A 15263-nucleotide genomic window follows, 5' to 3' on the forward strand; every position below is an offset into this window, starting at 1 on the left:
TTATTTTTGCACCATTTCTAGCAGTTAACTGAACACTTGTTTGGTAATATTCTCAGGAAGAGGGTTGTGGATTTAAGCCTCACACAATCTAGCTGAAACATCAGTGCAACATTGAAGAGTTGGAGGGGGGCACTACACTGTTGGAGGTGCATTCCTTTGGAGGCATCAAATTAAGGTCTGTCAGCACATTCCAGTAATTCAAGTGGGTGCTAAAGTTCTCACTAAATTTTCAAAGAAGCAACAGGAGTTCTTCTGTTGTCCTGGTCCAAAATTCCTCCTTTGCTGCCCCGAAGATAAAATTTTCACTTATCTCATTGCTTATTGTGGGATCTCACCATGTGCAAAATCAGTAGCAAATGGGGAGAGAAAAGTTCACCCTCAAATGCATAGGATGAACTAAACTATCTTGTCGTAAAAAGACAAAAGGCAGGAAATAACTGGTAAACTAAACTAACTTGAGAGGATAAAACCCCAGCTCTGGATGGATTGCACCCATGCATGCTAAAAGATGTTCGGGCACAGATAGCAGAAGCACTATTATATATTTTTATAATTGAAAGTTCATTCAAAAAGGGTACAGTGACAGTCCCAAGGCACTTCATGGGAGCATTATAAAACAGATTATGACACCAAGCCACAAAAGGAAATCTTAGGTCAGAGACGAAAAGCTTGGTCGAAAGAGGTAAGTTTTAAGAATTCTCTTAAAGGAGGAAAGCAAGGTGAAGAGGTAGAGAGGTGTAGGAAGGGTACTTCAGAGGTTGGGTCCTAGGCAACCAAAGGCACGGCCACCAATGGTGGAGTGATCAGAATCAGAGGTGCACAAGAGACCAGAATTAGAGGAGTGCAGATATCTTGGAAGGTTGTGGGACTGGAGGACATTACACACAAAGGGAGGGGGCGAGGCCAAGGAGCAAATTGAAAACAAGGATGAGAATTTTAAGTTCTGATCAAGGGTCACTGACCTGAAACGTTAACTCTGCTTCTCTCTCCACAGATGCTGCCAGACCTGCTGAGTATTTCCAGCATCTGCACTATTTTGCTTTTATTATATCAGAAGAGAATTTTAAAATCAAGACGTTGCTTGACCAGGAACCAGTGCAGCTCAGTGAATACAGGGGTGATAGGGGTACAGGATTTGGCACGAGTTAAGACATGGGCAGCAGTGGATGACCTCAAATTTACCGCAAGTAGAATATGCAAGACCAGCCAGGAATGCATTGGAATAGTCAAGTCTATAGGTAACAATGGCATAAATTAGCGTTTCAGCAGCAGGTGAGCTGAGACGGGCAAAATCAGGCAATGTTACAGGGGTGGAAACAGGCGATCTTTGTGATGGCACAGATGAGGTTAGAAGCTTAGATCAGGGTCAAATGCGACACGAACGTTGCAAACTGACTGGCTTGATCTCAGACTGTTGCCAGGGAGAAGGATGGAGTCAGTAGCTAGGGAGTTTGGAGCTGGGACCGAAAACAATGACTTCAGTCTTTCCATTATTTAATTGGAGGAAATTTCTGCTCATCCTGTACTGGATGTCAGATAAGCAGTCTGATAATTTAGCAACAGTGGAGGAGTTGAGAGAAGTGATGGTGAGGTAGAGCTGAGTGTTGTCAGCATACATGCGAAAACTAACACTGTGCTTTCAGATGACGTCACTGAGGGGCAGCAATTAGAAGAAATCGGAAGGGGCTAAGGATAGATCCTTAATGGATGCCAGAGGTAATGGCGCAGGATTGGGAAAAGATCATTGAATGACCACTTAACAATGTAACTAAAAACATCTAGAAGCCAAATATACAATGAAGAGCAGTCAGCATAGATTTCAAAAGGAAAAATCATGCTTGCAACTGCATTGAATTCTTTCAAAAATTAACAAACTAGACAGTATTAACATAAATATTGGTATTCTCAAAAGCTCTTGGATAAAGTACTACATAGTAGACTCATGACTAAGATCAGAGCATGTGGAGTCAGGGAACAGGTAACAGAATGAAGAGCAAACTGGCTACAAAACAGAAAGTAGGGATTAAAGTTAGCTACTCCAATCCTGAGCGGCGTGAAACAGGGCTGTGTTCTTGCACCTGCACTGTTTGGGATCTTCTTCTCATTGCTGCTCTCACGTGCATTTAAGTCCTCTGAAGGAGGAATTTTCCTCCACACAAGATCAGGTAGCAGGCTGTTCAACCTTGCCCGTCTAAAAGCGAAGACCAAAGTACAGAAAGTCCTCATCAGGGAACCCCGCTTTGCTGACGATGCTGCATTAACATCTCACACTGAAGAGTGTCTGCAGAGACTCATCGACAGGTTTGCGGCTGCCTGCAATGAATTTGGCCTAACCATCAGCCTCAAGAAAACGAACATCATGGGACAGGACGTCAGAAATCCCCATCTATCAATATCGGCAACCACACTCTGGAAGTGGTTCAAGAGTTCACCTACCTAGGCTCAACTATCACCAGTAACCCGTCTCTCGAAGCAGAACTAAACACGCGCATGGGAAAGGCTTCCTCTACTATGTCCAGACTGGCCAAGAGTGTGTGGGAAAATGGCGCACTGACACAGAACACAAAAGTCCAAGTGTATCAAGCCGGTGTCCTCAGTACCTTGCTCTACGACAGCGAGATCTGGACAACGTACGTCAGCCAAGAGCGATGTCTCAATTCATTGCATCTTCGCTGCCTCCGGAGAATCCTTGGCATCAGGTGGCAGGACTGTACTACCAATACAGAAGTCCTCGAGGCGGCCAACATCCCCAGCATATAGACCCTACTAAGCCAGTGGCGCCAGAGATGGCTTGGCCATGTGAGCCGCATGGAAGATGGCAGGATCCCCAAGGACATTGTACTGCGAGCTCGTCACTGGTACCAGACCAACCGGCCGTCCATGGCTCTGCTTTAAAGATGTCTGCAAACGTGACATGAAGTCCTGTGACATTGATCACAAGTCGTGGGAGTCAGTTGCCAGCGATCGCCAGAGCTGGTGGGCAGCCATAAAGCTGGGGCTAAAGCGTGGCGAGTCGAAGAGACTGAGCAGTTGACAGGAAAAAAGACAGACGCGCAAGGAGAGAACCAACTGTGTAAAAGCCCCGACAACCAATTTTATCTGCAGCACCTGTGGAAGAGTCTAGAGTTGGCCTTTATAGCCACTTCAGGCGCTACTGCACAAACCACTGACCACCTCCAGGCACTTACCCATTATCTCTCGAGACAAGGAGGCCAAAGAGAGAGAGAAGAGAGAACTCAGACTAGTTAAAAAAAGGTGGGAAGTGGTGTTCTACAAGGACCAGTTCTGGGATGACTCCTGTTCACAATTTATATTAAATGTTTTCGTCTCAGGAATTGGAAATATATTTTCAACATTTGCAGATGACATAAAATTGGAGGGTTTAGCTAACACAAGCAAAAGAAAAATGTGATACAAGATGATGTTAAACTTGCAGAATGGTCACCTAATGGGCGAATTAATTTCAATATAGATGTGAGGTGGTGAATTTTGGTAGGAAGAATAAAGTGGCCACATACTACTTAGATTATGAAAGTTTAAATTGGGTACAGGAGCAAAGGGATCTGGGTACACATTCACAAATCACTAAGGCCAATAAGGCCATAAAAAAAGCAAACCAAGCAATGGGACTCATTTCTAGAGGAATAGAATTGAAAAGTAGATAAGATTGTATTGAATATTGGTTGGACGACACTTTGGGTTCTGTGTATAGTCCCAATCTCCATATTATAAAAAGGATTTAGAGACACTAGAGAAGCTGCAAAATAGATTCACAAGGATGATATCAAAACGGAGAAGATATAATCAGAAAAGGCTAAATAGGCTGGGACTCCTTTCTCTAGAAAAGGGAAAGCTGAAGGATGACCTGATCGAGTTCTTTAAAATTATGAAAGGAATTGATAGGGTAGATGTAAAGAAAATGTTTCTGTTTCTTGGGGAATCCAAAACTAGAGATAGTAAATATAAGGTAGTCACTAATAAGTGCAATAGGGAATTCAGGAGAAACCGGTTTACTCAGAGCAGTTAGAATGTGAAACGTTCTACTACATAAGGTAGTTAAGGCAAACAGCATAGATGCATTTAAGAAAGATAAGATAAGATAGATAAGCACATAAGGGAGAAAGAAATAGGTTATGCTGATCGGGTTAGACAAAGAGGGGTGGGAGGAAGCTTGTTTGGAACATAAACATATACAAGTCGGGCTCAATGGTCTGTTTCTGTGCTATTGATGTGCTCAAACATAGGTATAATAGGCTTAATTAGGTAGAATTTAGATATAGTTAATATATTATATCTTTTAGAATTAGAGATTGAATAAATGGTCAGTTTTCAAGTCTCACTGAAATTCCCCTTTAAGAAAGTAGTTAGAAATTTCAAGGTCTTTCAAGTTCCCTGTTACAATCGAATGTGAACCAGAAACACCTGTTAAGTTGGGAAATCCATTTCAGCATTTCTGTTGCCAGGGAGTTGGAGGATAAACACACATTGAAATATCCTGTGTAACATCAGTAAGAGGGAGCAATAAACTTAATTGATAGTGTTGGTAAAATGTAGACAGATCGACTCAAAATGTTGCTTCAAGATACCATAATAAACACAATTATAGATAATAAAATAATAAATGGAATAGTATTTACAGGAACAGATGTCAAGTAAACACAATTATAAATATTTTGACCAGATAAACATTTTGTCCAGATAAATCCTCATAACTTCAAGAGCAAGGGAATTCCAGCAAAACACTAAATGGAAATATTAGTTAATGATACTACCATATATGGATCACAAAAAGATAACACCTATATGCTAAAAGGTCAGATGATACCTTGGAAACAATATAAACAATGGCTTACTTGGGGATTTTAAGGTAAAAGTTTGCTTCAAATTTTGATGGATATTCTAAGATATTTTGCTGTAACATTAGCAGGGTTAAACATTTGGATTCTATTTAATAAGATTGTGTTACATCTCTCAGTAATATTTGATATTGGGATATACTTATCCACTTAAGTGTATTGCATGTTCAACTCTTTAATAAATATATAGAAGTTAATAAATTGTCTCATGTAGTATTCTGTATACAACTACAAGAACCCCCTCGCTGTGTCTCTTTTAGCAGAGAGATATGTATTGAAGAGAGTTTCCCAGACCCTAATAATATCTGGGATATTTATGACTCAGCCACAATTATTTAAAAAATAGGCTATACCAAAAGATGGGAATAATCTCTGTTAGTTTTCTTTCTTTGAGGGGAGACGAGTTCAATTCTCTGGACCCAAATAAGCGTCTATAAAAATTTGTCTGGTTTGAACTTAAAGGAGATTCATAAGGATGTACGCCTGATTTGGTTTAGACCCTATAAAGAGTTAAAGTCATAAATCACTTCATAGACACAACATAGACACAACATAATTTGTATGCCATATAACAGCTGCTGGACTTCAAAGAATATGAGGGAATGCAGTAGGTCGTTACAAATCATAACAGATTTGCTGCACGTAGCCTTTTTGGTTTGCTATGATCCAACAATGGGTGCATTTTAAATGATGAATACAGTGAAGGTTTCTCAAAAACTATAATGAAGTGATAGTCAAACTCAAAAATGAACACAGGATCCAACAACTGCATTCATTATTAGATTAAAACAAATAAACACTCAAACATTTTGATAGGCCTATGGTAAACACTAAGTGCATTAAAGGATAAATTCAAAAAAGGAAGGTTGTCTAGACAATGTATTGAAAACAATCAAAATAATTGCAAACACACGTGTCTGAATCTGAGTGGTACTCATCCTTATTGGGCTCATCTTCTATATCATCTAGTTCGAGATTATCCTCAGGGGCATCTGGTGCATTAAGGTCATCTACGTACGTCTTGAACATTTTGTTGAGGTCAGGGAGTGAGCAGGTCCTTAGCATCTGAAGGGGGAAAAAAGTACATGGTGCCTTCCATCTCAGAAAGGAGAAAAAAGGTACACACACACATAGGTGGGAGAGAGAGTGAGACTAAAGGGGTTGAAAAAAAAAATGGCAGTCATTCAGTGCTACATAAGCTGGCATCTTTGCAGGGAGCTTTCTTTCACTATGTTAGTGCCCAAACCTGAATAACAGTATGCCAATTTAGACAACTTTGTTTCTGACCCCAAGCCACTCTACCTCCCCACTCTGGCTAAACCATTAAAGTGTACCCACAGTGACCTCTGTGGTAACTGAACAGATGAGCATGCTGAGACAGATCCTTACAGAAACAATTCTATGCTTTCCCCAGTTAGACAATTTTCAATCCAGCTTGGGAGGCCTGACTCCTATCGTATACGTTCCCACCTTTATGTACCTATTTGCTTGTGTGGCACAATAATAAAAGCTATACTGAAATTTAAAAGCATCACACCCACAGAATTTCCCTTAACTTCATAATTTGTTAGGCAAGACTTTCCTAATGTAAAAACGTGCTGGCTCCCTCTGACCATGCTGTGCCTTTTTTTTATTCGTTCATGGGATGTGGGAGTTGCTGGGAAAGCCAACATTTATTTGCCCATCACTATAGAAGCTGTCTCCACACCCCTTTTCAGGTGTTTCCCACTATTCACAAAACAAATGTTTGGCTTGCTGACCACTAGTTCCCTATGCCCTTTATTGAAGATCACTATTATGTTAGCTACTAATGCTTGGGCTGTATTCCTGTGTCTAATGATTCCCTGAATGACACGACCGTTGCCTCTGTCATGCTTTCATACCTTTGGGTTGTTTGCATCAAACAATCCAGTTGATAGCCCAATCAACAGAGAATGTTTGCCTTTGAAATTTGCTGGTGATAATGACCAGAACAATGGCCTGGATCCTGGTGACTCTTCCTGAGATGATTCTCTTGACAACACAGCTGCTGCTCTGTCCTGTGAATATGGTGCCTTCTGGAAAAGGAGTTCGCTTTGTGGGGTTTCACTGGTGCAACCTTCTGTTTCATGAGAAAGGAAGGTTTAAGTACAGCAAAGCCACAATCTACCTCCTTGCATTTAATAAAATCATGCTAAAAAAAAATCAAAGATACAAATAGGAAAACTGTCATTTTCTAGATTAATAGCAAGGCTGCATGTTACGTGCAGTTCTGGCCATTCATTTAATTTCTCATTCCCAATCAAGAATTAGTCATGAGAGAATCAGATACTGAAAGAAAGATACCAGAGCTGTTTTGGCAAAGTGGTACACAAATAACACAACTCAATACTCAATGACAGAAGGCCACTCAGGCCATCTAGTCAGGTTAGAATTGAGCAAAGTTACTTGCAATCTAATTACTGCCCCACTGCTTTAATTACAAAATAGAGCTTTGTGGTTGAAGACAGAAAATCATTTCCATTAGGTATCATACTCATTCAAAATAGAAGTTGCTCCATTTTTAGGAGAGAAAGAAAATCAATCGAATTTAAAGAAAAAAATATTTGGAACTGACCAGTGTCCACATTGCTCTCTGCCAGTTGAGTGTATTCGTCTGTCTCAAGCGTCTCCTCCGCTGACTTTTCTGGCTGCTCAACAGCACCATCTAGTGATCTGGGTAAACACAAAGCAAGACAAAATATTGTATGTGCAATGGTAGAACACACTTCTGTCCTAGACACCACCCACCCCACACCATCACCGCACACCCCCCCAACCCCAGAAACTGAATCCTCACTTGCAAAATAATTAATGACTCATGACTAAAGCTTACCAAAAACTTACTAATTTTTTATTTTTTAAAAAGATGTGGCAGGGACAAGTTAATTTCTTAGCAGATGCCATCATGGCTACAGAAGCAAGAATTTCCTCACAAAACATCCTTTCAGTCTCAGACCTCTACGTGCAAATTACACTGCACGATGGGGGCATTGGCAACTATACCCACATTATTCAAAATGTCAATTCACCTCAAGTAAACTTGCTTCCCCTTGAAGAATGGATTTCCAACATGTGGTCGAATTCAAACCAACAATAACCTGCAAGTTAACTGCAGATTTTATTTTGCTTTTTCATTGGAAAGTTTAACTCAAATAGTGAAACAAGATTTCAAAACAGCAGAATGTGTTAATAGAGAGGACCCCTTCCTTGATGGATAACAACTTGGTGGATAATGCAAAGTACCCAAGTTTTGGAACTATACACACCTATATTACAACACAGTAACTATACTTCAAAAGTACAGAATTGGCTGCAAAGCATGCCTTGGGGCATCCTGAGGTTGTAAAAGGCATTATATAAATGCATGTCTTACAGCAGTACCCTGGACATGAGAATGAAGACGACGACAATACAATTAGAAAAAGGGCATCTTGCACTAAACCTTGGCCTGCGTAAAATTTGGTCAATAATTGGAACCCAATTGTACATTTAAAACAACATCCGAGTGAAAGTCATTCATTTCCACTCACCTTTCTGTGTTGCTCTCTTTTTCCCAAGCAACAATAACAATTGGGGCCACAGGGATGTTATCTCTACTCATCGGCTCTCCTTCTTCTAGCGCCTCAGTTTCCAAGTCTTCTAGTTCTGGAGAGAATACAAACTGTGTGGTAATTACTGGAGTTTGAACAGCTCTTTGTGAACAAAAAATGCACTTCGTTTTAGCAGGATAAACCCTGCCCGACAAAAAAAAACTTTTGCCAATTTGCAATATCCAAGCATCGAATGCACAGACAGACAAGAACAAAGAACAGTACAGCACAGGAACAGGCCATTCGGCCCTCCAAGCCTGCACCGATCTTGATGCCTGCCTAAACTAAAACCTTCTGCACTTCCGGGGACCGTATCTCTCTATTCCCATCCTATTCATGTATTTGTCAAGATGCCTCTTTAGGGTCATTATCGTACCTGCTTCCACCACCTCCCCCGGCAGCAAGTTCCAGGTACTCACCACCCTCTGTGTAAAGAACTTGCCTCGCACATCCCCTCTAAACTTTGCCCCTCTCACCTTAAACCTATGTCCCCTAGTAACTGACTCTTCCACCCTGGGAAAAAGCTTCTGACTATCCACTCTGTCCATGCCACTCATAACTTTGTAAACCTCCATCATGTCACCCCTCCACCTCCGTCGTTCCAGTGAAAACAATCAGACTTTATCCAACCTCTCCTCATAGCTAATGCCCTCCAGACCAGGCAACATCCTGGTAAACCTCTTCTGTACCCTCTCCAAAGCCTCCACGTCCTTCTGGTAGTGTGGCGACCAGAATTGCACGCAATATTCTAAGTGTGGCCTAACTAAAGTTTTTAAAGAGCCTTTAAGAGCTCCCAAATATATTTGGAATTCGCTGTGCAGTCACAATATGAAATAAATTTAGGTAAAGCATGTCAGACATACTGCAAAAAAAAAAAGACAACAAAACTTATCTTCAAACTAGAGACTGTGCAGCATCACAATTTTCATGAACTCAAGTGTGACCAACTAATTTGCATTTTTTCTACTTTGTGAAGCTTTGCGGCACAAATTCACAAATGTTAGACTGCAATTACAATATACACCGATAAGTCAAGCAAGACAGAGGTGCAGAAAAGTTCAAACATCACACTACTCTTTTCAAACATATACTATATATGTCCAAGGTACACCTAAACACCACCATTTATTCTCTATATTTCAATTGATAATAGATCTGGAGTATAAAACAAACTATTAACTATAATAGTTTGCAAGAAATGCTTTGAACTGTGCACTCATTTATAGAGCATCATGAGATACTGATGTTTCAAAATTTGGAATTTCTTCTACTGTAATACATACATTTTGGTGCATTACACAACATATTGGAAAACATGTGCAAGGTATCAGAAATAGTTTGGGTTGGAAGAATTTTTTGTCTGACCAAAGACAGACAACACGTTATTTTTTGACTGCTCAAAGGTATACCCAAGTTGAACATACAACGTACGAATTAGGAGTAGATGCAGGAGTAGGCCACTCGGCCCCTCAAGCCTGCTCCGCCATTCAACAAGATCATGGCTGATCTGATTGTAACCTCAACTCCACATTCCCACCTACCCGATAACCTTCCACCCCCTTGCTTATCAAGAATCTATCTACATCTGCCTGTAAAATCTTCAAAGACTCTGGAACTCTCTTCCTCAAAAGGCGGTGGAAGCAAAGACTCACAACCCTTAGAGAAAATATTTCTCCTCATCTCTGTCTTAAATGGGCAACTCATTTTTAAACAGTGACCGTTTCTCCCACAAAAGTAAACATCCCTCCCACATCCACCCTGTTAAGACCCTGCAATATCTTTTACGTTTCAATCAAGTCACCTCTCACTCTTCTAAACTCCAGCGGACACAAGCCTAGCCTGTCCAACCTTTCCTCATAAGGCAACCTGTCCATTCCAGGTATTAGTCCAGGAAACCTTCTCTGAACTGCCTCCAACACATTTACATCCTTCCTTAAATAAGGAGAGCAATACTGTACACAATATTCCAGATGTGGTCTCACCCTGTATAACTGAAGCACAACCTCCCTACTTGTATATTAAATTCCTCTTGCAATAAACTATAACATTCTATTAGCTTCCTTAATTACATACTGTACCTGCATCCTAACCTTTCGTAATTCATGCACTAGACACCCAGATCCCTCCGCGTCTCAGAGCTTTGCATAAATATTTGCTTGGTGTACCTGTCAAAGTTAAAACCAACCAGGGACACAACCAGAAGTTCTACCACTATCGATGAATACTTTGCAGCACGCGACACAGCACCTAAATCCAATGTTCACTGAACTTAAGCTAAGGCTTTATTGCCACAAGTAAGATTACAATTAGTTTAGGAACTACAACTATGAACTTCAAACCAGATTTCTAGGAATTTTCAATGTACAGGAGAGTAGTACACAATACCCAACTGACAATAGGGATAAGCATCAGCCCAGGAAACTGCCTCGACATGACTCATTTACTGAATTTTGCTTTGTACCATCACTAGCATTAGGAAAGACGAAACCTTTCTGCACTGTCAATGGGGCTTCCTCGTAAAGTACGTGGACTATGACTGAAGGAGTACTGCACTGTAGGAGGCACCGTCTTTCAGATGAGATGTTAAATGGAAACTCTGTCTGCCCTCTCAGGTAAAAGATCCTGTTGCATTATTCTGAAGAGCAGGGAATTGTCCCTGGTGGTCCTACCCAATATTTATCCCTGAACCAACACTAAAAAAGACAGATGATCCTGACATTATCTCACTGATGTTTGTGGGACTTTGCTATTTGCAAATTGACTGTTGCGTTTCTGACATTATAACAATGCAGAAGTCTGACTGTAAAGAACTTTGGGATGCCCTGAAGTTGTGAAAGGTGCTATATAAATGCAAGTTCTGTTTTTCTTTATGCCAACACAGAAGGTACCACATTAGAAGAAATCATTGGCTACATGAAAGCCAGCAATTTTTTCCTAAAGGAGTTATTACTGAAGAATGCCTACCATCTATCAATTACAATTAATTCTATGAGAAGCTACTTATTAGATTGTTGCCAAGGAGAATCCATATACTGTATTCATAAAATACAGACAAATCCCAAAACACCTCCAACCTCTCCAGATGAATTTCAGTTCTTTCCTCCAAGTTAAATCATCTACAATGATATTACCTGGAATTTACAGCACAGAAAGAGGCTATTCAACCATGCCAGCCAGTGTTTATGCCCTACAGGAACAAACTCCCACCATACGTCATCTCACCCTATCAGCCTCCTTCCTCCCTATGTCATCTCACCCCATCAGCATATCCTTCTATTCTTTTTGCTATCTGGATTATCCTTAAATGCATCTGTGCTGGTCACCTCAACTATTTCTTTGTGGTAGCATGTTCATCAAATGACCCAACATCAAACAAAGAATGTAGAGCAGCAACAAAAAAAACCTTCTATCTTGTCCTCAAACACTGCTGGTTTTAACACAGGAATAGATTTTTCACTTGACTGAACAGCCTTTACTGGTGAGCGGTCTGTTGTTTTAATTTCTGATGTGGCTATCTGGCCAGTTGGTATTACAGAAGTTTGAACGGTTTCACTCAGTGCTCTTTGACAAATAGTGTCGTTGGCAGCATCGATGACTAATGTGAGGGTCTGGTCAGTTTCAGCCAATGGGTCTTCTGCTGGTAAGAAACAGAAAGAGGAAAAATCAAACTTAACATCTAGGATTTCCATCCCGCGCTGAAAATCCCTGGCTCATTTTAGTCTGCACAGACTTCATGAGTTTGTATGCCAGTTTCAACTGGTTTATTGCAAAAATGCCAGACAATTTCATATACAACATCCAAAGAAAGCACATTTTAGGTTGAGTTACTTACCACTATTTTCAATGGATGTTGCATCCAACAGCGTTCCTGTCTGAAGTTGCAGATCTGCTTCCCCTAATGCTTTTAAAACCGTGTCAGAAGGATCTTTCTCCCACACCTTGCGAGGTTCATCTTTAAGCAACAGTTTGATAACTTCTCCTGAGGTCTGAGCTGTTTTTACAAAAATAAACACACACAATATGAGCAGGTTAGATTTTTTGTTCAGTCAAGATGACAAATCATCACAAAATCAAGCCCCTACACCTTAAGATACGCTTAATCTGGCCTTGCGTCAAAACAGATACCCGGACCCAACCCCTTCCCGCTGTAACCCTCACCAGTAAGTGGGCATCACCAAACCCAACTTGATCAGGCAGATCATGCAGCCTGGAGCACCGACAAGCTGGAGAAAGTGAACACTAAATCCAGCAGCTGTTTTTGTTACTTAAAGCAGCTGTTTAACCAGACCCGGCCATACAGTGCATAGGTTATCACTGAAGGACTCTGGCTGGTAAATCCACACCATCAAGACCGTCATGAGCAGAGCTCAGAAGGTTCTGGAGAAGTCCGCCTTGTGGCAAAGACCGCACCTGTGGCGTTCGTATCAAGAGGGAACTTGTTGGAATAGGAACAGCGGCTAACTCCAGAAAGGAGCTGGAAATATACCTAAAGAACCTCAGAGTTGTGAACAACTGTATGACTGTAATTTGCTGCCATATATGCTGGGTGGACTGCCCAGTGAAACCATGAGACCCATCTCTGTTGTATCTGATAGTCAAGGTGCCATTTGTAATATATACTGACAGTGATCTGTCATAGAGTCATAAGTTTCATGTTTAATTTATGCTAGTTTTGGTTTGAGTGTTATAGTAAAATATATGAAAGTGAAAGCTTGTCCATTTGGTTTGGTTTACTAAATTGGGGTCAGTGGATTCGATTCTTTTGGTTTGTTGGTAGGCTCCATGGGGATCATCATCATCTGCAAGTGCACAGTAACTCCATTGCCGCACAATTCTGAATAAAGCAGCTCCTCAACAGCAAGAACGTCAATGGCACAGGAGGAAATTATGCTGTCAATTGGGAAAAAGGCACAAGAGCTAAACATTACAAGAAAAAAAAGCAGAAAATGTCAAAGGACAGACAGGTAGAAAGCTGGGCAATCAGTAGTTTGTATCACAATATTTGCACTTGACAGTATGATGGGCATGTACTAGCACAGACCCACAAAACATTTGTGGTGCAATTAGTATCTTGATTGCAAAAGTACTTCTTTAAATCCCCAAGCCATGCCATTCCAATCTTCCCATGCCATACCTATCCCATACCTTTCATTGTTCTCATATCATCCCCATCCCACCCCTTCTTCCCAAGTCATCCCATCCCCAATTCCATACCTCCCACGCATTCCCCCCCCAACCCCGCAACCAAACCTTTGCAGAGTGCTTTATGTTTGGCGAGGTTGCTCGGCAACTGGGTATGACATTTGGCTAATCAGATATTTTAAAATTTTATTGAAACATTCGGGTACTGAGTGTACCGTGGCATCGCCCACCAAATAAACCCAGAAGGCGCACAACCCGTAAACTGGCCAATAAAACAGTCCAGACATACAAAACTGCATATTATTATTGTAAATGCCTAGTGGAGATTCATAGTTATGGGAAGAAGGGGAAGTTGAAACACAGAAACAGGTCATTTCCCAAGCCAGTGTTTAAGCTCCTACTTCCTTGAAGCCAAACAGTATAACCTTTGATTCCTTTCTCCCTCATATATTTTATTTATTTATAGATACAGCACTGAAACAGGCCCTTTGGCGCACCGAGTCTGTGCCGAGCAACAACCACCCATTTATACTAATACAACATTAACCCATATTCCCTACCACATCCCCACCAGTCTCCTACCACCTACCTACACTAGGGGTAATTTACAATGGCCAATTTACCTATCAACCTGCAAGTCTTTGGCTGTGGGAGGAACCCGGCGGAAACCCACGCGGTCACAGGGAGAACTTGCAAACTCTGCACAGGCAGTACGCAGAACTGAACCCGGGTCGCTGGAGCTGTGAGGCTGCGGTGCTAACCACTGTGCCGCCCTAGCTTCTAGCTTCTCTGTACCTTTGCTATTCGCCTCAACTATTCCCTATTGTAGCAAGTTCACTCTATTAAATATTCCCTGCATAAAGATGTTTCTCCTGAAAATCTTTCTCAGCTATTCCAAGCCACCACTATCGAGGGAAGAACAATAACTCTAAATCCCATATTGAGTCAGCTAATCAGTGAGGTAGCTTTAACTGGGTAATATTCCATTTGGTGTGCATTGCCTCTTCCTGTGCTTAAAGTTATGCTTAGAATTAAGATCCTTCTTACAATAAAACTTATAGTAAAGCTGTAAACACTTCATTCTCACCCTTTATCCCTGAGCAGGTTTCTTCAAGTGTGAGCTGTGCGAGAGGAATTACAGGTGGAGGCTCTGCTTCCCACTTTTTTCTTTCTCCTGCCAAGTGATGGACCCCCTCAAGTTGCTCTTCAGGTTGAGAGTGATTGTTTTTAGAAGCTTCAACACTGTCCTCATGTGATACTATATCTGAATCATGGTTTTCCTGAGTTTTAAAATGTTCATTTAACCTGCGCAAAATTTCTTGCTTCTCCTTCTGAAAAAAAAGAACAAAATGTGTATAAAACCTAATTGGCTTTGTAAAAAATTCTAGCTAATGACATTCCAGCCCCAAATCACAGCTTAAATAGCCATATTTTCAGAAATATAGAGGAAAGGGAAATCTGTCCGTTTTTAAGAACAATGTATGTGGAGATAGAGATTAAAGTTCAACTTCTTTACATAAATAATAGACTAAAAGAGGTTTTACATTGTAGCTCGTGGCCTGGATTCTGTTAAGGGCATTATGGGGAAAATGTACTGAGAATGCACTGGACACTATGCCAACTTTTCCTGAGCTGCTGGATTCATGTGACCATG

At 41.0% G+C, this 15263-nt stretch overlaps 1 protein-coding gene across 9 annotated transcripts in view; it reads right to left on the reverse strand.

Moving 5' to 3' along the window:
- nek1 (NIMA-related kinase 1) overlaps positions 1 to 15263 on the reverse strand; it is a 168086-nt gene that overhangs the window by 33043 nt on the left and 119780 nt on the right. For 7 of the 9 annotated variants that reach the window (XM_068029276.1, XM_068029275.1, XM_068029277.1 and 4 more), the window contains 7 exons: positions 14697 to 14940; positions 12300 to 12458; positions 11871 to 12104; positions 8408 to 8522; positions 7453 to 7550; positions 6740 to 6957; positions 5770 to 5921 (listed from right to left, as the gene is read on the reverse strand). In XM_068029276.1, coding sequence (XP_067885377.1) covers positions 5770 to 5921; positions 6740 to 6957; positions 7453 to 7550; positions 8408 to 8522; positions 11871 to 12104; positions 12300 to 12458; positions 14697 to 14940 — 1220 coding nt within the window. The remainder of the gene's footprint in view (positions 1 to 5769; positions 5922 to 6739; positions 6958 to 7452; positions 7551 to 8407; positions 8523 to 11870; positions 12105 to 12299; positions 12459 to 14696; positions 14941 to 15263) is intronic. The other 2 variants (XM_068029272.1, XM_068029271.1) reach the window with 2 other exon arrangements.

The sequence above is a fragment of the Heterodontus francisci genome, chromosome 4 (assembly GCF_036365525.1).
Source record: "Heterodontus francisci isolate sHetFra1 chromosome 4, sHetFra1.hap1, whole genome shotgun sequence".
Lineage (NCBI taxonomy): Eukaryota > Metazoa > Chordata > Chondrichthyes > Heterodontiformes > Heterodontidae > Heterodontus > Heterodontus francisci.